At 40.3% G+C, this 22355-nt stretch overlaps 1 protein-coding gene across 9 annotated transcripts in view; it reads right to left on the reverse strand.

The window, feature by feature from the left end:
• Positions 1–22355, reverse strand: part of Rgs7 (regulator of G-protein signaling 7) — a 429591-nt gene that overhangs the window by 42718 nt on the left and 364518 nt on the right. For all 9 annotated transcript variants that reach the window (NM_019343.2, XM_063272561.1, XM_039091031.2 and 6 more), the window contains 3 exons: positions 21728–21792; positions 20696–20772; positions 20511–20592 (listed from right to left, as the gene is read on the reverse strand). In NM_019343.2, coding sequence (NP_062216.1) covers positions 20511–20592; positions 20696–20772; positions 21728–21792 — 224 coding nt within the window. The remainder of the gene's footprint in view (positions 1–20510; positions 20593–20695; positions 20773–21727; positions 21793–22355) is intronic.

Below are 22355 nucleotides of genomic sequence, written 5' to 3' on the forward strand. Positions count from 1 at the left end.
TTGGCCTCTGGTACAGGTCAAGAGACAGAATGTCTATACCAACACAGGTCTTATATTTTGGCAGGTAAATGAATCACTACGTCCATGTTAGCAAGTCAGAGTCTTAACAATTGCTTTGATCAAGACTTTCCAAGCTTACTTGTCAGCTAATTTTGAACAGAATTAGATTTGCTATGTTTGAGGTAGGAAATATGAGGACTTCAGCAGTAGCATGTGGATGAGTTTTCGTGATATCTTTTAGATAATCTGCTGAGACATAGATGTGATGAGCTAGATACTCTCAAATCTGTATCAGAAATTACAAGACAGAAGGCAGTATAACATTTTAGAGCCAGGACCGTTTACATTCCCTGAAGCATGGGGAGACTGCCTGTTTTTAAAACCACAACCAAAGTGGGTCATTTTGAGTCTTTGTACTATTGTTGCCTGCCTACCTTATTAGGTAGAGGCTCCCATTGTCTGGAAAGCCTTCTGAGCTCAGCACAAAATGGTGAACTTCCTTTAGTGGCAGGGTGTCTCCTTCTTTGACTTTGTCTAGGGAGTTTAGTACCCCCTCCCAAAACACACACCATATACCCGTGGAATGTCACGTAGCCTTGGTTAGATTATAGACCCTTTCAGCAAGCACCTGATGCTCCCTGGAATGCTGCCCATGCTAATGAGGTATCTCAGTATCTTAACTTTCAGCTGATGACCTTTGCCTACCCTGGATATCCCTACGCCCCATTCCCCAAACTATGTAACCCTTGATTCACTCCTAGTAAAGTTGATCTATCTTCCTGGAATGGGTCATTTCTGTTAGTACCCACAGGTCATCCAAAACTCTGGTGGTTCACTCTGCTGTCTTGAATCCATCTTATAGTCTGATGGCCAATGATGCCCAGGAGAAGGCAGACCCACACATTGTCATGTTTAGGATGGGACCCCAGGAATGTGAGACCTTGTGACTCACGGGCAGGCCTCTGTCTCTCTCCATCCCTATACTCCCACCTTCTTTTCTTGCTCCAGTCTTCCTAAAGCTGTCTCTGCTCATTGTTAGAGTCTGGTTCTTTGCCTTGTGTGATCTGTTATATCTTTCCCCAGATGCTGTTTAGTAGACTCCATGTCCTCTGATTCCCACACACCACTCCCTTAGGATGTCATTCGCCTATTGGTCATATTGTAGACTGAAGATTAAACCTCCTACAACAATATGATTATAAATAGAAAATGATACAAATAAATATAAATAGTACTCATACTGCAGGGAGCATTGTGATATCCTCTGTGCTGCCAGAGTTTTATGTCAACTTACCACAAGTTAAAGGATTCTGAGAGAAAGGAACCTTAATTATGAAAATTCCTCCATAAGTCTGGCTGTAGGGCAACTTCTTAATTAGTGATTGATGTGAGAGGGCCCAGTCCACTGTGGGTGGTGCCATCCCTGGGCTGGGGGTCCTGGGTTCTATAAGAAGGCAGGCTGAGTAAAGCAGGGGAAGCAAACCAGTAAGCAGCACCCCTCCACAGCCTCTGCGTCAGCTCCTGCCTCTAGGTTCCTGCCCTTTTTTAATTCCTGTCCTGACTTTCTGTGGTGATGAACAGTAGTGTGGAAGTGTAAGGTAAATAGGTCCTTTCTTTGCAAAGTTGCTTTTGGTCAGGGCACTCATCACAGAAATGGTAACCCCAACTAACACATCCTCTAAGCATTCTATTGTTCAATTTGATTTTCATAAGCATTCTGTTAAGCACACAAGCCAAGCATACAAATCGAACTTTCCTGAAGCATGATATAAAATATGCACACATTGAATTTGAAGGGGGATATTGGTTGCTCAGCCTTAGTTTCTAGTTATGATTTCTTTTGATAACTGCCGTAATGTGATTCATCTAACCAGGACCCAAATGCTTGCTATAAACTGTCCTTTAAAATTGCTCTGTCTGTCACATAGATAAGGATATAGGGAACTGTTGAACAAGTCACTTTTCAAATTGACTGTGTGACTTTTTAAGACGTGTGTCAGGGTAATTTTAATGGCCAGCTTGACATAGTCTAGAGTCACCTGGGAAGAAAGTCTCAGTGAGGGACTGTCTGCATCGAGCTGGCCTATAGGCATGTCTATCAAAGAGTGAGAAAACCAACCAGTATGGGGAGCACCATTCCTCAGGCAGAGGGCTGTGCGGTGTTCAAGACTGGAGAAACAGAGCTACCAGCAAGCAAGCAAATAAAAAAAAGAGCATTATCCACTTCTCCTCCCTGATCCTGACTGAATGTGATGTGACCAGCTGAGTTCCTACAACCTTAGCTTCCCTCCACTAATAGGCTGGAACCAGGAATCAAAAGCTAAAATAAATTTCTATCTCTTAATTTGCTTTCAGTTAGGATATTTTATCACAACTATAGAATTGAAACTAGAACAATGTCTGTAATCATACATGAAGCACACACACACACCACACACACACAACACACACACACACACACACACACAATCATGACTACAAAATAGTAGCAATACTTGAAAGAGTCAGTGTCTGGTCTAAGCACAGGAGTGGTAACAGCATCATACTTCCTATATGAGGTGATGAGCTAAGTATGGTCAGCACAGTTTCTGACAATCAGCAGTTTCCCCCATTTCCCTTCCCAAGCTCTACTAGCCATCTTCCTCCTCCCCTTTGATGATCTATGAGGTTTAAAGAGTCAACAAGTTGAGTAGAAGCCTGGGGTGAGAAAAGAACCAGATGCAAAGCTCAATTCACATTAACACTCTTCACTGTAACTCAGAGATGCAGCGTTACACAGTGAACACTCAAGTTTTCCTTTTTTTCTATTGTTGCCATGGTGAAAATTTAACTCAGGTCCTTGCATATGTTAGACAGTTACTCCATCACCAAGCCACACACCCCACACTCAGTGTTTACATTTCCTCCTCCTCTTCTTCCTCCTCCTCCTCTTCCTCCCCCTTCTCCTCCTTCTCTTCTTCTCCTCCTTCTCTTTTTCCTCCTAGCATTTCCCACATTTCCTTTCCCAAGGTGCTGCCTGTTCTAATAACTGGTGAAAGCACATAATTAATGGCAAAGGTGTGTGTGTTGGACTTTCTGTTGCTAAAATATAATTTGTGTTAGAAAGGCCAGTTGTTGTGAGTAGGTGCATGAAAGTTTTGAGAGGGAAAAAGCAGAACCAAGGAGAAATTGAGGAATGTCTGGTTTAGTGGGGAGAATAGTTTTACTTATTTACACGGCTTGAAATTTTTATTTGCTTTCCTGAAGAAAACGACACTCATTTGATGATGCCTACTGTCAGGATTAAGGGAGCACAGGCTGTCATTCTTTTCTTTCCTCCTTTAAAAGAAAATACAATTTGGACATGGAAAGGCTGGTGTAAATGAACTGGAGAAAAAAATCCAGGCCCCAATACTAACTGCTCCCCATGAAATCAGAGTCACATTGGTTCTGTCAGGCTATCAACACAGAGCGCCGCTGTGTGTGCTCAACCTTCTCTGAGAAGACTATGTTCCTTAGCTGGGTGCACGTACTCTTTAAAATCTTTGATATGATTTCAGAAATAGTTGCAATGTAGTTCAATGGAGTCTCATGGCCTTTTTCATTCCGATTCTTGAGTTTTTCATGTTCAAGAACCTATGCACTCTTTTTGTCTATATTAAAGAGACTATCTATGAACCCATTTTTTGCTAGCAAACAGATCTTATTGTGGTTATATATAGTACGACTGGCCCAGAAGGCTGGCTTCCAAAGAGTATATTATAGCTAAGAGGCCATTCTTCCCAATTGCACAGACCCCCAGCCACGGTAGGATAACACTGCTACTTAAGGCCAGTGTTTCCCTCTACCACCCTTCCAGGGAGTTAGCTGTTAACCCCCAGGGTCTTCTATCAGCATAGCCCCAACCACTATTTGAATTCTCACCCCTTTCAGAAGGAACAGGCTAGAAATCTGGGCATATCATCTTGAAAAGTTGCCAATCTGCAGGCTAGAGAGACACAACTTAATAACAGGGAAGTGGTTTTTATTCTTACTCTACCCATGGCTCACATAAATAGCATCAGATATTACATAATAATAGGACACCATATCTTGAAATCTATTCAGGGATAGAACAAGCACACAAGATAAAAGATGTAGCTGGGGAGAGAGAAAATAAAAAGGAGAACAATTTCACTCATAAAGGCTCATGATAGCCATGCTGTCAAAATATTTTTTCAATCCAAAAGAACAGATGTGAATAATAGAAGGGCTGTTCTTTTTCCACGGCACAAAAGAAAGATTAAAGTTTGGATTAACAAATCTTTAGGTTTTTCTCCAACAGCTGAAAATATTAAGAATCAGAGGGTGGATCATGGATAGAAAAGCCCTCTGGGGCAATTTGGCCATTAAGGATAGAACATCTCATCATTTCTGTCTCCCACGGATACTGCAAAACGGACAAAGCAGAGATTATAATGAGAAAGCTGCAGAGCAAATTGTATGGAGACACCAATGTTGTGTCAGTAAGTTTCGAACCATCACTTGAAGCTGTGTGTCTAAATTGTACCTAACACATAGGAATAAAAGAAACTTGAGATCTATGGAGTATTGTGTTTGCCAATTCAAGTCCAGGAGTGGTCGTGGAAGTTTTCAGGAAATATTTATGCCAGTCAATGGCACATGTCACATTACAGACTAGGTCCCAATAGCCTAGAATGGCTGGTGGTATTTTCAGCCTCTCAGAGACATGGCGGTTAGTAGGTATGGCCCTCCATCAGGGAGAAATTTGACTTCCAAGATACAGGGACCATGTAAGGGATACAAACCTCAACTAATGACTTCTATCCATTGCACTTATACCACATAAAGCTAGATGTGCACAGAGGCAGCCTGGTGAGAGACGGAAGCACTTCAATAGAGGTTGCGTGCATTGGGGAGCAAAGGTCAAGGGTTTTACTTAGGGTTAAGGTTTGCTCTTAACTCTACAACAGTCAGCCCATGAGTCTTGTTTTCTCTTGTTAGAATGAAGGACAACTGTCACCCAACATGGTCACAGCAAAGAATGGATGACATAACTGATATATAAAGCTCTTATTGCTAAAGACTGCTGACAGGGTCCAATGTACGTTATAGACAAGGCTGGGCACCTGGATGCACAGTTGGTCTTATGGATTTTTGCAAAGAGAAAACTCAGGACACATGCACACATCTTACGCCTGGTTCAGTTGAATGGCATGCAATGGACTAGGAAATGTTCTGACCAGCTGATTTGTGTCAGAAATCCACCACTTTTAGGAGAGCTTGTTGACTCTTAACTGGCCACTAAAATCTGGGTTGGCTAAAAAATGAGAGCATGCTACAAGTATAGATATGTGCTTTTTTGCTATATTTATTTATTTATTTATTTATTTATTTATTTATTTATTTATTTATTTGTATAGGGGCATGTGTATGCCCTGGCGAAAGAGTGGAGGTCAGAGGACAATGTGGAAGAATCAGTTCCCTCATTTTGCTATGTAAGCCCTTTGTAAGAATATTGAGCTCAGGTCATCAGGCTCTGTAGCACAGACTTTACCCACTGAGTCATCTTACTAGTCACTGTGTGTGCTTTTTAAATTCCCTCAGTACACATGCCCCATGAGTGTGCCTACAGGGGTCAGGGCCTGAAAAAGGACCAGTGAGGCAGTCTGTCCTTTAAGGGACAGTCACCACCCGGTGTTCATCATCTCAATGGCCCAAGTGAAGATCATTTATATTGAATGCCCTTGTGGTCCCCTTGTGAGTGGTTTTTTTGTGAGTTTGGTTTTTCCCCACTTTATGAGAGGAACGGCTAGCTCTGCTCTGAAGTCATCCCGAGTAACACCTAGAAGACATAACTGTCTCAGCATTAAAGTGGGCAGTGGCAAGAGAAAAACTCCTCCACATCCTTCTGAGGATTGGCAGAGAACTCACCACGCACAGCTGTGACAAGCTCACAACTCCCACCTCCACCTCCACAGACTCCCCCTCCTGGTGAGGAAGGCGGAAGATCCCACTATCAGCATTTGCATAGATAAGGAGTAGTGGAAAAAGTTTCTGTTCACAGAAAAGTAGAATTTTCTTTCCTACTGAATTCCTACATCATTTCTTGGGGTGTAGTTCAGTGGTATAATACTTGCCTAATGTATGCTATGCCCTGGGTTAGCACCCAGCAGAGCAAATGATGAAAAAGAAAAGAAAAAGAAATTAAAAAGTTATCAAAATTATCCAAAACATTCTGGGAGCAGTTCTGGTCCTTAATGGCTTCATCCTGCTGGCACCCACATTGCACTTGCATTACTCAAGAGACCAAGGAAGACATTTTACCTTTCTATCTCTGAGATTAGCTTTAGTCAAGTGATGTGTCACACATGGGGTTATTTGGGGAAGATATGGAGTATCTGGGACCTTCGTATATGAAGAGGCCTCTGTGATCATTTTCCTGCAACCATTAATTCAAGACTATTATTTCTGGTGACTATGTCACTTCAGGTGACTAGAAGGAAGGGTCCTGAGAGGTCTTGAACCAGAACAATCTAAAAAACCACTTCTGAAATCCTGGAGATTCCCAGAAGCTGCATAAAGTAACAACTAAGTCATGTTTGCCCTTACATGCTACTGCATTTCGGGTTTTTTTTTTTTTTTTTTTTTTTTATGTAGCAGTAGATGACATACTTACTCAAGCTCCAAATGTTGATCCCAGCTCTTTTGATTTCCAAAGCCCTTCCCTGAAGTCACTGTCTGAGAACTTTTACATTTGAGAACTTTTCTATACCACTCAACCCCCTATTTTCTCATCTTTTCTAAGAGGCATTAATATTGACTGGGGGGATGGCTCAGTGTGTATCTTGGTAAATTTTCTTGTTGCTGAGATAAAAGCCTCAATAAAAGCAATTTAAAGAATGAGACATTTATCTTATCCTGCAGTCAGGGGATGTAGCTCTTCATGGTGAGGAAGTCTGTGCAGAAAGAACTGAAAGGCACTGGTCACGTGTGGCCTCGGCATTCAGGAACAGGGAAGTGACGTACTGCTCAGGTCTTGTGAAGTGGTGCCTCTCACATTTTCACTAGCTCTGCCTCCATCCACTCAGTTAATCAAGACAGTCCCTCACAGGCATTTCCAGGAATGAACCTTATCTAAATGACTTCTCCTCGCAGGAGGGCCTAGAGGCACGTTCCCTAGGTGATTTCATATCCTGTCAAGCTGAAAGTCAACACTGGTCATCACAGTGGGGAAAGCACTTGCAGCCCAACTTTTAGGACCCAAGTTTGGGTCACTGCACTCACATGAAAGCTGGGGGGGGGGGCACATGTCTATAATCCAGTGTTAGGGGTAGAAACAGGCAGATCCTAGAGGCTCATTGGATATTTACTTTATCCAAAAAAAAAAAAAAAAAAAAACCAAATAGGAAGTTGCCCCAGGAAAACCTTTCTCAAAATATACAAGGCAGAGGGCAATACAGGAAGGCATCCAGTGCTGACCTCTAGCTGCATGGGAGAGCATCCTGGCACACATAGACGTGCATGCATACATGCATCTCTCTCTCTCTCTCTCTCTCTCTCTCTCTCTCTCTCTCTCTCTCTCACACACACACACACACACACACACACACACACACACACATACACACACACACTGAAAGACCTAAAAGAATTATAGCTAAGACAACATTAGCTTCTACTTACAGCACAGTGACTGTGCCAAGTAAATATCAAACGTAAATATCAAATATTTATGCTCTCAGTGTCCTAGGAAGCGGTTATTGTCTATATGTCAAATGGTGAGACTTAGAAGTTTTTAGCAGAATTTCTCTAAAGGAGGGAGTTGATAATTGAGCCAAACCTTTTTTTGCTACAGTTGCACATACAGAACAGTGTCCTTTTAAAAACAGTCACGGTGGCACTTGTTCTCTCCCAGTTTTAGTATTTGAGAGAGAGGGAAAGCAGAAATGAAGATGAGATACCATGCGGAATGCTCGCACTGTGGGAGGGGTGGGAGGAGAAGTGAGAATTTTTCTGCAATGCATGATCTGAGCATTTAGCTCATGAGAAAATGTTGCTTTCTCCTTCCCCATCTTCTCTATATTAGGAAATAAAATAAATTCTCTTTAAGGTTATTCTTTTCCTTCCTTCCTTTATTCCCTTTCCCCACCCTCCCTCCCTTTCTCTTCTTCCTCCTCTTTGTTTCCTCTTTCCTTTCCAAACTCGTTATCCTCAATTTTGGAAGAGAGGTTTTAGTCAGAGCCTTACTAGGTAGCACAGACATCCTCCTGCCTCAGCTTCCCAAGTTCTGAGCTCATCACTGACTGACTGCTGTCCAAAATCCAGTACTGCCATATTTTATAGTAAAACTGTGGATACCGATTCCAATAATAAGTACAGATAAGCGTATCTAAACCCTAAGTCAATATGAAGAAAAATGACATAGAGGAATTTGAATACTTCCGTTTGGAGTTTCTGGGGTTTTAGGAAAATGGGAGAAAAATCTGTGACCTTCCAAATGGAAAACATTTCTCACCTACCTTCAGGCTTTCTTATCCTTCCCAAAATTTCACACTTTTATTGTAATGAGTTTCAAAATCAATTGTGCCCACCAAACAGGCTTCCAACTCAGGCCCCACTGCTACAATTACTGACAAGGTCTCTGGTCTTTATACCTAATTGCCACAGTCTCATACCCAGTCAGATCCAAAGTGAATTCACTGTCCAGCCCTTGGCGCAGCCCTTTGCCAATTGTGCATTTTCATCATTTTTCTTAATTACTCAAACTCAAAATTTCCACTAACTTGGTCGTACAAGTGGTGAATTTAGTCTGATGGAGTTTTTAAAATAAGTTCCATGCAGAATGTCTATGAAGCCAGCATGAAAAGCACACGTGACTTAACAAGCATTAGACCTGCAAAATGTTAGGCAATAGACTTTCATCACTGCTTGGTAGCTAGAATTTGTATGACTTGAATTCAGGAAGTACTCAATGCATGTTTTCATTTTGACTGTTCAACTGACATATATTTCTGCTTCTTAGCACTCTTGCTTACAGAGTCTTTGCTGACTATCAAGCAGGCAATCAACTATAGACTAGTTAACTACTAGGCCCATCTAGGAACTCTCAAAATGGCTAAGTGTATCCAGGAGCCAGTGAATGCTTTCTTCCACTGCATTCCTGACCAGGCATTGCTAATACATTCTTCTCACTTCCTAGAGCTCTGAGTACTGGGGGAGTTTTATTCCTCAGTAGCTTCCACACTGGTCATATGGAATCCATCTTGAAGAAAAATAATAAACCCAAATCACAGCATCAAGATCCTGGCTGGGCTTGGAGCTGTGTGTGTGTGTGTGTGTGTGTGTGTGTGTGTGTGTGTGTGTGTGTGTGTGTGCGTGTGCGTGTGTGTGTGTATGTGTGTGTACTTGGAGCTGTGTGTGTGTGTGTGTGTACTTGGAGCTGTGTGTGGTGTGTGTGTGTGTGTGTGTGTGTGTGTGTGTGTGTGTGTGTACTATATACTAACTTATGAATAGTGATTTTCAACACATTGTTGCCTGGATGGCCTTGGAATATAGCCTAGTAATAAGAATCATGCCTTGCATGGCAAGATCCTGGGTTTAAGCCCAGCACTGCCAAATAAATAAATAAATAAATAAATAAATAAATAAATAAGTAGATAAATAACATAAAATAAAATAAAGCTCCATGTATTATTAACTATACGGGGGGGGGGAGCCAAATTGCACATTATCTTGAATCTAAAACAATCAAATCTAATGCTTCCACTGTGCTCTCGAGCTGTTTCTAGGAATTGTCTGGTATCCTTGGCAAGTGAAGAGTTCATCTCCTCGATTAGACCTCGATTTGCTTTTTCCAGAATAAACACTGACATACTTAGATAAGCTAACTCTATTTCATACAGATACTAAGTGTAAGAGGCAGATTATGTTCTCTAATCTGACTTAGAGATGACACCATAGTTTTAAAACTCATATTTAAGTCATATTAGATGTCTTTCCTGTGTCTCTAGCTTTTAATTCACGTGCTATATCATTACTTCCCATTAAGCTGCTTTAAGCCTGTGGAGATGCCGAGCTGCTGCAGTGGCTGGCTGCTCACTGTATTCTTGATTAAGCAAATGCAACCTGATCAAAACAAGATCAGGCAGGCACAACTAACGCAGCAAATTCCCGCTGCTGGGGACAAAACAGCTTTCTACGGATTGATGCTAGGGGTATATTTTAGTTAAAATATTAACAAACAACATTTTAAGCTAACTCAAATCTTAGTTCTTAAAAATAAAGACACTTTAGATACTTATACATGTTACTCATTCCAGAAAATACAATTGAATAACTTATAATTAAAAGTTATTTTTATTTAAAATATTATATTTATTATTATCATAGTATTATTGATTTTATTTAGTATATTTATTGTGTCTTGCTGCTGTGAAGTAATGAGTGTAGGGCCATTTAATGTAATGGTAATACATATTATCTCTATGCTTTTGAAGACCTAGTGATTTAGTGATTGGATCATAGATGTTTATTTTTATCATCCTTCTTGTTTGATCTTCCTTTTTTTAAAATTTTTATTTTTGAAACAGAATCTCATGTAGCCAGGAATCACTGTGTAATAGTGGATGACATTGTGTGTTTGGTTCTCCACTTCCCTAATCTTGAGATTGCAGACCTGTACTGCCAGGAATGGCGTTTCAGTCCTGGGATACAACCAATGGTTTGCCAGGCAAGCACTGTCCAGAGAGAACTACATTTATAACCTATGCCATGGTTTTCAGTTAGCTTTTCAAAAGGCTATAATTAGGGTGGGCAAGGTGGCATATACTTTTAATTCCAGCAGTCTATAGCAGAAGAAGATGGATGGATCTCTGTGGGTTTAAGGACAACCTGGCTTATTTGAAAGGTCATCCTAGCTCTGTGTGTTCATCCTTTCAAAAGGAGAGATGCATAAGGAGAGAGCAAGATTCCAGATGATAGAAGTCAAAATGAGTCCCATTGTGTTATTTATTCGCTGCTTTGAAGGCCCTTCTTTTAATTCTTTTTGTAATTATGAAAACCCATATCCATCCCACAACATAAACTTCTGAGAAGGGTTAAAATGCTGTGCCCATCCCTACAATTGAGTGTCTTGTCTGTTGCAAACAAAGCCAAGTTAGTATGTTGAAACAGAACTCTGTGTCCCAGGCTTGATGCCAAATAGATACTTCAGTGGCCACAGTGCCCCTTCCACAAGCAGAATAACTGGAATACTTTGGAGACAGATGATGTATATGTTAGACATCCCTTGGCTGAAGACATGCCTTTAGACATGTAAGTGCCTCATTTATAAAATGCCTTGATGGAGTGAACAATTAATGAAATTAGACATGTAGGGGCAGCTTGCATTTCATTTGGCATGTGGACAGCAAAAACTGTCATGTTTCCACCATAAAGTGATTCAGAGGGTAGCTCAGGAAAGCAAACACAAATACCCCATAATATTTATGCAGGTGTAGCACCTACACTTCAATGATTTACCAGTGTCTCTCCATCTGTTAGAGTATAACCAAGGACCATAGCTTTCTTGTGTATTTTAGAAACCCCAACCAGAATACTATCTAAGACAGCTCTCTCCCTTCTTCTCCTTTTCCTCCTGTCCAGTCTAGCTCCATCAATTTGTTCATTCATTCCAGAACACCTTTCTATTCTCTGTGACATTTTATTTAGAGGGAAGATTATGTTAGAAAGCCCTTTTAGGGTCTGTAGAGGTGACTGAGCAGTTATGATCAGAAGCTGCTCTTCCAGAAAACTTAGGTTATGATTCCTAGTACCCATCTGTAACACCAGTTACAGGGTATCTGACACCCCGTTAATAGTCACCTTGGATGATAGTCAAACATGTGTACACTACCCAAATATACATGCAGGCAGATCATGCACATTAAATAAATATAAATAAATCTAAACAAGCAAACAACAACAAAGAAAAGAAAACTATCTTCCTTGCCCAGTTACTGCTGCAGACAGTGAATAGAGAAACAGTTTTGCACTGGTTCAAGTGGTTATCTTTGATGCCAGGGACCCTGCTTTCATCATCTTTCTAGTAATAACTCAGTAAGGACTCAGAAATCTAAATAGCTAAAATACCTTCCAAGTGACAAGCAGGGCTGTCAGACAAAGCTTACAATTACAGAAGTTTGGGACCATTCAAAAATGTTTAAAAACTTTAAATGCATTCTCACACCACCTCTCCACACAACTTCATCAGAACTGCATAGCCTAAACCATACAGGTAAGCTTCCCTTCCTGAACCCATCTTCCCTGCTCACTCAGTCCTCTGAGCAAGTCAAGCTACACTGAGAAGTCTGCTACCTATCCCCTCTGGACCTCTATTTTCCCCACACCTTTTTGTTCACCTTCGTCAGATCTCCACCTCCTGAAACATAGAGGCTAGCTTCCCTTCTTCTAACCATCTTCCCTGCTTGCTCAGTTTTCTGGGGCACCCAATATGCGCTGAGCAGCCTGCTAGCTCAGGCAGATCTCCATCCTCCCATAGCCTCTGTACTCACCTTCCTCAGATCTGTGGCTTCTGAACCATACAGACCTGCAGATCCTGAACTATACAGCCCAAGGATACCCATGAGAGGTCTGCCACACCAGGATCATGGAGGTGAAAACCCCCCTCCAAATACTTTTTATAATAGGAACATCCAGTGGCCAAAGCCATCCAGATGGATAAAGGACCTAGAAAAAAATACAATCAACAAAAGCCAGGGCAATAGGAAACCTTCAGAGCATAGCTATCCTACTACAGCAAGCCCTGCCTATCTTATCACAACCAAAGAACAAGAAAATGACCTTAAATCCAATCTTCTAATGGTGGTAGAGGTCTTTAAATAGGAAACGAATAAATTCTTTAAAGAAATACAGGAACATACAATCAAGCAGATAGAGGTCTTTAAAAGAGGAACAAACAAGTCCCTTAAAGATATATAGGAAAATACAATCAAAGAGGTGAAGAAAATAAATAAAACTGTGCACGACCTGAAAGTGGAAATAGAAGCAATAAAGAAAACAGAAACTGAGGGTTTCCTGGAGATGGAAAATCTAAGGAAGAGAACAGGAACAGATATAAGTATCACCAACAGAATACAGAAGTTGGGAGAGAGAATCTCAGGTATAAAAGACATAATAGAAGAAATTAAAGTCAAAGAAAAATTTCAAACTAAAAACTGCTGGACACAAAACATCCAGGAAATCTAGGATACCTTAAAAAGGCCTAACCTATGGTTAATAGGAATAGAAGAAGGTGAAGATTCACAGTTCCAATGCTCAGAAAATATTTTCATCAAAATCAAAGAAGAAAATTTTCCCAATCTAAAGAAAGAAATGGCTATAAACATACAAAAAGCTCAAAGCATAGGAGTTAGATTAGACCAGAAAAGAAAATCCTCATATAATATAATAATCAAAACACAAAATCTATAGAACAAAGAAAGAACATTAAAACATCAAGGGAAAAATGTCAGGTAAAACACAAAGGCAGACCTATCAGAATTATACCCAACTTCTCAATAGAGAAGGGCCTCTAAAATCTAGAAGGGCCTGGACAGATATCTAGAAAACCAGAGATGCAACCTAGACTACTATACCCAGCAAAACTCTCAATCACCATAGAGAGAGAAAATAAGATATTTTAAGACAAATCCAAATTCAAACAATATCTATACACAAATCCAGCCCCACAAAAAAATACTAGAAGGAAAGCTCTGATCCAAGGAGGATAAGTAATTCCATACCAAGAAAAACAAGGGAAAACACACACACACACACACACACACACACACACACACACACACACACACACACCTAATAACATCAAAAAAAGCCAGGAAATAAAAATCCCCCAATTGAAAACAAACAAACAAACAAAAAACAAAACAAAAACACAGGCTAACTGAATGGATGCGAAAACAGGATCTATCACTCTAATGCATACAAGAAACACACCTCAGCAATAAAGATAGACATTATCTCATATTATAGGGCTGATAAACAGATCCAAGAAGAAAGCTGGGGTAGTCATTCTAATATCTAGCAAACTACATTTTCAACCAAAATTATTTAAAAGGAACAGGGAAGGACATTTTGTCCTTACCACGGAAAAATTTACCAAGAAGTTATCTCAATTCTGAACATCTATGCCCCAAATGCAAGGGCACCCATATTTGTAAAAGAAAAACATTTCATGATCATCTCAGACTATGAGAAAGCTTCATTAGATGCAGAAGAATACCTTTGACAAATTCCATACCCCTTCTTGTTAAAAGTATTAGAGAGATCAAGGATACAAGGCACTACCTAAATATAATCAGAGTGACAGACAACAAGCCAATAGTCAACATCAAACTGAATGAAGAGAAATTTAAAGCAATTCCAAAAATCAGGGACAAGGCTGCTAAATCTCCCCCATCTGTTCAATACTGTACTTGCAGTTTTAGCCGGAGTAATAAGACAACTGAAGGAGATCAAGGGGATACAAATGGAAAAGGAGGAAGTCAAAGCATCAGTGTTTGGAGATGATATAATAAAATACTTAAGTGACCCCCAAAATTCTACCAGACAACTACACAGCTGATAAACACCTTCTGCAAAATGGTTGGATACAAAATAACTCAAACATATCAGTAGCTCCCCATTATGCAAATGATAAATGAGCTGAGAAAGAAATTAGGGAAATAACACGCTTCATAATAAATAACCATGAACAATATAAAATATCTTAGAATAACTCTAACCAAGCAAGTGAAGCATCTGTATGACAAGATCTTCAACTCCCTGAAGATAGAAATGGAAGATATAAGAAAATGGAATGATCTCCCATGCTCATGGATAGGTAGGATTACTATAGTGAAAATGGCCATCTTACCAAAAGCAACCTACAGATTCAATGCCATCCTAATCAAAATGCCGGCACACTTTTTGGAGACATAGAAAGAGCAATTCTAATCTTCATATGGAAAAACAAAAAACCCAGGATCGCCAAAAAAATCCTGAACAATAAAGGAACTTTGGGAGGAATCATCATCCCTGACTTCAAGCTATAACACAGAGCAATAGTGATAAAATCTGCATGATTCTGGTACAGAAGCAGATGTGTTGATCAATGGAATCAAATTGAAGATCCAGAAACAAACCCACACAACTATGGATACTTGGTTTTTGATAAAGAAGCAAAATCCATACAGTGGAAAAAAAGAAATCATCTTCAACAAATGGTGCTGGGTTAACTGAATGTCTCCATTTAGAAGAATGAAAATAGAGCCACAGTTATCATCTTTCATAAACTTCAAGTCCAAGTGGACCAAGGACCTCAACAAAAACTGGATATGCTAAATCTCATAGAAGAGAACGTGGGAAATACCCCCCCCCCCAGAGCATTGGTGCAGGAGACAGTTTCCTGACAGAACACCATTGGCTCAGGCTCTACGATCAACAATTGATGAGAGCCAATGAAACTGAAAAGCTTTTGTAAGGCAAATGACACTGTCAATAAGACAAACGGACAGCCTACAGATTGGGAAACTTCACCAACCCCACATCTGATAGAGGGCTAATATCCAAAATTTATAAAAAAAAAATCAAGAAGTTAGACACCAACAATCTAAATAACATAATTAAAAAGTAGATACAGAACTAACCAGAGGAGTCTTAACAGAGGAACTTCTAATGGTTGAGAAGCACTTAAAGAACTATTCGAAGTCCTTAGTCATCAGGGGACACAAATCAAAACATCTCTGAGGCTCCATCTGACACCCGTCAGAATGGCTAAGATCAAAAACTTAAGACATAGAACATTCTGGTGAGGATGTGGCACAAGGGAAACACTCTTCCATTGCTGGTGAAAGTGCAAACTTGTACAACAACCCTTTTGGAAATCAATTTGGTGGTTTCTCAGAAATCTGGGAATAATTCTACCCCAAGACCCAGCTATACGACTCCTGGTCATATACTCAAAAGATGCTCCATCATGCCACAAACACACTTGCTCGACTCTTTTCATAGCAGCTTTATTTGTAATAGCCAGAAACTAAAAAACAAAAACAAAAACAAAAGCAAACAACAAAAACCCCCAGACATCCCTCAACTGAAGTATGGATAAAGAAAATGTGGTACATTTACATAATGGAATACTATTCAGCTATGAAAAACAAAGACATCATGAGTTTGGCAGGCAAATGGATGGAACTTGAGAATATCATCCTAACTGAGGTAACCCAGTCTCAAAAGGACATGCATGGTATGTACTCACTGTTAAGTGGATATTAGCCCTAAAATACAGAATACCCATGCTACATTCCATAGACTCAAGGAAGCTAAACAAGAAGAAAGGCACAAGTGAGAATATGTGAATTTCACTTAGAAGGGAGAATAAAATAGTCATAAGAGGCAGATGGAGGGAGGAATCTGGGGAAGGGGATGGGAAGAGGAATGTGGGGGGTTCCAGAGCAGGTGTGAGCAGGGAAAGGAGAAATGGTCAGATAGTCATGAGAATGAATGAATATCTGTAACTGAGAAGGTTGGGGAGGTGGGAATGTAGGGGGAATTTCCAGGACAAGACAGAGACCTGGTATAAGGGAGGAGCTCAAGTATCAATGGGGTCAACTATAGTTGTGACTCTCAGCACTGGGGATATGGAACTTTAGAAGGCCATCTTCTGCAGCCAGGCAGGAACCCCGGTGTAGTCATAGAAACAACACTCCACCCACAACATTTTTGACCCAAAATTTATAGTATCTACAAGAAATATAGGAATGAATGAGAAATGGAGCAGAGAGTACGAGAATGGACAACCATTAACCAGCCCGACTTGAGATTCATCTCAAGAGCAAGAATCAGTCCTTGACTCTATTAATGATACTCTGTTATGCTTGCAGACAGGAGTCTAGCATGGCTGTCCTCTGAGAAGCTCCACCCAGCAGCTGCTCAGACAGATGCAGATACCCACATCTGAAGAGTGGAAGGAGCTTGGGGACCCTTAAGGAAGAATAAGAGGAAGGTTTGTGGGAACCCAATGGAGATAGGAACTTTTCAGGAAGACCAACAACTAACCTGGACCCTTGGGACTTTCAGAGTCAGGGACGAAACCACCAACCAAAGAATATAAAAATGCTGGACCTAGGCCTCCCCGCACATGTATGTAGCAGATGTGCATCTTTGTCTTCTTGTGGGTCCCAAACAACTAAAGTGAGGGGTTATCCCAAAAACTGTTGCCTAAACACAGGATATGTTCTTCTAGCTGGACTGCCTTGTCTAGTGTCAGTGGAAGAGGATGTGCCTAGAGGCTTACGGTTGGGGGTAAGTACCCAAGGCGGCCCCACCCACTCAAGGGAAAAGGCCGTGGGAACGTGGGAGGAAGTGAACTGGAGGGTGGGCAGTGAATGGGATGAAAAGTGATTAAGCAAAACTTAAACAAGTAATTAAGTTTAAAAAAGAAAGAAAGAAAGAAAGAAAGAAAGAAAGAAAGAACGAACCGCAGTAGTAAGCATCCAAGAATTTGAAGTCTGAGAGTCAAAAACAGCCATTTCAACTGTATCAGATCAGAAGTCTAAAAGCAAAAGACCTGAGGGTAATAAATTCATTGGTAGCGTGCTAGCCTAGCACCCAGAGTGGACAAAGCTCTAGGTTTGATTCTCAGCACTGAAAAATAATAAATGATAAATAATAGATAAATCTTAACCTGAGAGTCCATAAACAACTACTTTCTAGCATTTGGATATAGCTTACTTTGGTTTGCTTTATTAATTTACCTTTCTTCAACTAAAACATGTGTTTTTTCCAAGTATCTCTACAGGATCCCTTAGAAATAAAGTGTGTTCATATACCAGGAAAAACAATCATAAAACAGGAAACTCAACCAATAAAAGTATTTATTTGGGGGCAGAAAACTACTTTTCTTTCTTTCACAAGGACGTAGAGAATGAGCAAGGTTGGGTCCCATGTACAAAATCAAATCAGAGCCTAACACGGTGCTTGCACACAAATGTTGCAATGCACGATGATCAAAATGAAAAAATATTTGTCAGCTGATGGGTGGATAGATAAGATGTACCACATCCCCGAGGTATAATGCTATTCAACTGTAAAATCAAAATACTGATTTATGCTACAACATGTATAAACCTAATAAACATAAGTTGAAAAAAAACTTTAAATGCTAGCACTTAATCACCTCTCAGGCAGCCACCAGATATGGATGGCTACGAGTCTGCCTAAACACTAAATCATACCCAGCAACAACAAAATCAAAAGTGCACTTAAAGCATCCCATAATTTGTAACTTGATAACATGGTCCTCATCCATAAACTTTGTAGATGATAACATTATTGTATTGGCATGTCTAAAAATTGGACATGCCTGCAATTATGTATAGACCTGAAACATGGGGACAGTAAATAATTGAGAAGAGTTGATTTAGGTGACTACCACTCTCCGAAGCACGAACACAATCCAAGTCTCACTTTCTTTAGTAAACATACACCAAAGATTTGTCTCTGTTGAGGGATGGAACTGATGGCCTCAGGATGGCATAGAGAAGGCAAGTCAGAGAAGCGTAATAAATATGAGATTATGTTCCATTATGCAGAGGCTAATTAAAAGAAACAGCCTCTGCAGGCTCAGGATTTTACTTTGTTTCCAGCAGGGGTGCTGTTTTGGGAAGTTGTGGAAACCATAGGAGGAGAAGTCGGTGACCAGGAGAAGGACCTTCATGGAGTATTATTCCTGGTCACTTCTTTTCTGCGTATGTTTCCTGGCCCACCACTAAGTGACTCAAGCTTTTGTCCCCTGTCTTCTTCATCGTGATGGAATGAATCCTTTGAAACCATGACTCCCTGCTCCCTTATCTGCTCTGTGGAAATGTGGACTCAGTAATGGAAGACAGCTAAATCCACAAGGCATCTCCAGCTTCCTGAGGCTGCTTTAAGGAAAGAGAAATTCTGCTTTGTATCCTCATGGAGTTTTCAAGCACGATCTCACAATTCCTTCTTCACCACAGGTAATGAAACTCCAAATATCTATTTTATTTTGAATAGAAAAGCCAGGGAACACAATTCTTTTCTCTGGAGAATTCAAATGACAACAAATTCAGAGTAAAACTTGACAACTGCATGGGTATCTGATTTGAAATTCGTATATGAAATAGGTCCCTGGATTTCTTCTATTTTGGTCTGACTCAGAAGGTAGTTGAGAGGAAATCTTTGAGGCATCTATAAGTCATTTGCCACGATTTCTTTCTCTTGCTGTGAACCTATTATTTATTCTATTAACACCAATATAAGTACTCTCTGTTGTCCTGTCTGTATTAAAAGAAATCAATAGAAGAGAAAGATATTTTTAAAACAAAAATGAGGTTAGACATGCAAACATATATACTACACACAAACACATGCACACACACACACACACACACACACACACACACACACACACACACACGAGACATAGTTTCTGCAGAGACCAGAGGCCAGAAGAGGATGTTGGATGCCTGAGAATGAGAACTGTAGGCATCTGTGAATCACCCACCGTGAGTAATTGAACTCAGGTTCTCTTTAAACGAGTAGTACAGGCTCATAAGCACTGAACCATGCCTAAAGCTCTTTGTTTGTTTGTTTGTTTTTCTTTAGAAGCCAGCTTACGTATCCTAAGCAGGCCTTGAACTCAATCTTCCTCAACCTCCAGAGTACTAGAATTATATGCTGTGGTACCATGAGCAGTAGATATACTATCTTTTGGAGACTTATAATCATGCTAAATATCTTCCATAAAGTTTTCTGGTATTAAGGACATTCAGTATTTGTTACACTGAGGCACATAGTTTGACAGAGAGAAGAGCTAAGTTCTTACATAGACTCAAAGTTGTATCATTAAAAGAATGAGTTGGTAGGCTGGTAAGACAGCTCAAAGTATAAAGACCTTTACCACAAGCTTGATATATGAGTCAATCCCAGGAGTCCACAAAAAGCGAAAGGACTCCCATGAGTTGTTCTTTGACCTCCTCACATGCCCCATCCCTCATACAGAAAATAAATAAGCAAATGTAAAGACAAAAGCCAAGTATGAACTGATTTAAATGTGATGACATTCTAACTTTCAAAAGATGCATTAGGCATTAATAAATTCTAAGAAGAAAGCAAACAATAACATCTTAATTCTAACTTTGTCTCCAATGCCAAAGAATGAGACATACGCAGACAAAAGATGTTATGTTTGCAGTGTTGTTTTTTTTTTCCCTTTTAAGTGTTAATGGCAGAATCAGGCAGTGCAGATATCCAGAGAGAGCTGGCTAGCCGCACAAGGGAAAAGCATCCTTTTTATAAATACACATGGCATTAAGTCTCATCTTACATAGAGGTAGCAATCTTTCCTTAACACATCCCCCAGACACCAGGACATACTATAAAGGGAGCGGGGTCTTTTCTAGGGCACTCTTGTTTTCTAAACCTGAGACATGAGTTCATGGAAACACACCTACGAGCTTACTTACCACAGGCCTGTGGACATCCCAGAATGCTCTCTCCTGACTATCGAGGATCTTCCTTTCGATTTTGTCCCTCTTCTTGTCCACTCTGTCAAGATGGTAACAATGGAGAGTTAGAAGGGTTACCTGTACCGCCTCTGTACAGAAGGCCACATTTGAACAAAGCTTCCCAAAGACCCACAAGGACTCACTTAGCTTGTGCTTCTGCTTGCATAAAAATGAACTCCCACTTCCGGGCAAATGCCCTCTGCAGCCTGGCCAGGCTCTCCTGAAAAACATGGAACAGCCGAGGGCATTCTAATGTTCCTTTCAGAGTTTCCAAAGTTTCACAATATACTCTGAATCTGAATCAGCTGTGCTCTCTGAACTCAACTAATCGTGGGCCTCATGGGCCCTGGCTAACCTCTAATTCACTGTGTAGCTGAGATGATCTTGAGCTTCCCATCCTCTCATCCCTGCCTTTCCAGTGAGGGCATCATTGATAGCTGCGAACATGCCCAGTTCATACAGTGTTAGGGATAGAAAATAGAACCTTTTGCATGCTGGGCAAGCTACAGCCCAAGGCACTGACCAACATCACTTTTGTTACAGGAAACACAATATAAGCACTGACTGTTAGTTTGTTCGAGAAAAGTACTGAAGACAAATTCCCTGGATCTTTCTGTGCCCACTTTATAGAGAGACAAGAAAGCAATGTCTTCCCACCGCTGATCCAACTGGTTTGTTCAGGTCTTGAAAATAGCTCTCAGTTCTAGGTAACCCAGTAATCTCAGTAATCTGCTACTGCACGATCCTCCAAATTTGTTATCACGACACAGCAATTGCTTGAATAAATTAAACTAGTCTGTCTCGTCTCATGGCGATGATCAATCTGATGGTTGTGCTAAATTGGTCCCCAGTGTAGAAGAAGGATTTCAATCCTCAGGGTTTGCATGTTATCAATACAGTATTTATCTGAAACCTTTACAGTCAAGTTAGTTTAAAATAATGATATGTGCTTCTCCTTATACATTGAGTGTGTATGTTTAAAATTCTACTCTCCTTAATGTCTGGAGAAGGAGGAGTCAGACAAAGAGGGGTTTGCTAAATCACTAGGCTATCGGATCCAAGGAAGCCTGGCCCTTGTTATTCATCAAGGCTGAAAGGAATAGAGAACTCAGACATGGCCAAAGGCCTGATTCCTGCTCACTTTAGACTACTGAATGAGCATCCTTAGTACTTACGGCTTCGTAGTCTGCTAGCTCTAGCCTTGCCTTGTTTTGCATTGTTCTCTTGCAGAGGTAAACAGCTGAAAGGAAAAACACCATCATTTCTTGGCTGCTCATTCACACTGAAATGCTAAATATAGAAATTGCACTAAGTGTCAAGATACTTGTCGCTGATTCTCAAGCTTAATCTTCTATTGTTAGCCCTTTCAGACAGAAATAAATAATGATAAAAGCACAAGGTTTAATATTTAAATACTGGCATTGTAAAGTCACAAACAGGAAGAATGTTAAGAGATGGTAATCATTTATTGGTATTAAATGGTTGCCAAAATCTTACTATCAACAAATAATAAGGAAAAGTAAAATTTTTCAAAGACATTAAATCACTTTAAAATCTAGATAGATAAAAAATCATTTTGTAAATGGTAATTGTGTGAAAATGTATCCGACTTGGCCATTTTGAATTCTTTCTAGGTAGTGTTTTCAACTGCAAGGATGTATCATGTAAACTCAAGGGATCTTAGCATCTTTCTTGCTTAATTTCACAAGAGTCACTTGTTGGTCAGTTGCTCTGTGCTAGGAGAGCAGAGCCACTTATGTAAAGTGTGCTTCCTATCTCTGGTATTTTCCTTGGTCCGCTTGG

Source organism: Rattus norvegicus, chromosome 13, assembly GCF_036323735.1.
Source record: "Rattus norvegicus strain BN/NHsdMcwi chromosome 13, GRCr8, whole genome shotgun sequence".
NCBI lineage: Eukaryota > Metazoa > Chordata > Mammalia > Rodentia > Muridae > Rattus > Rattus norvegicus.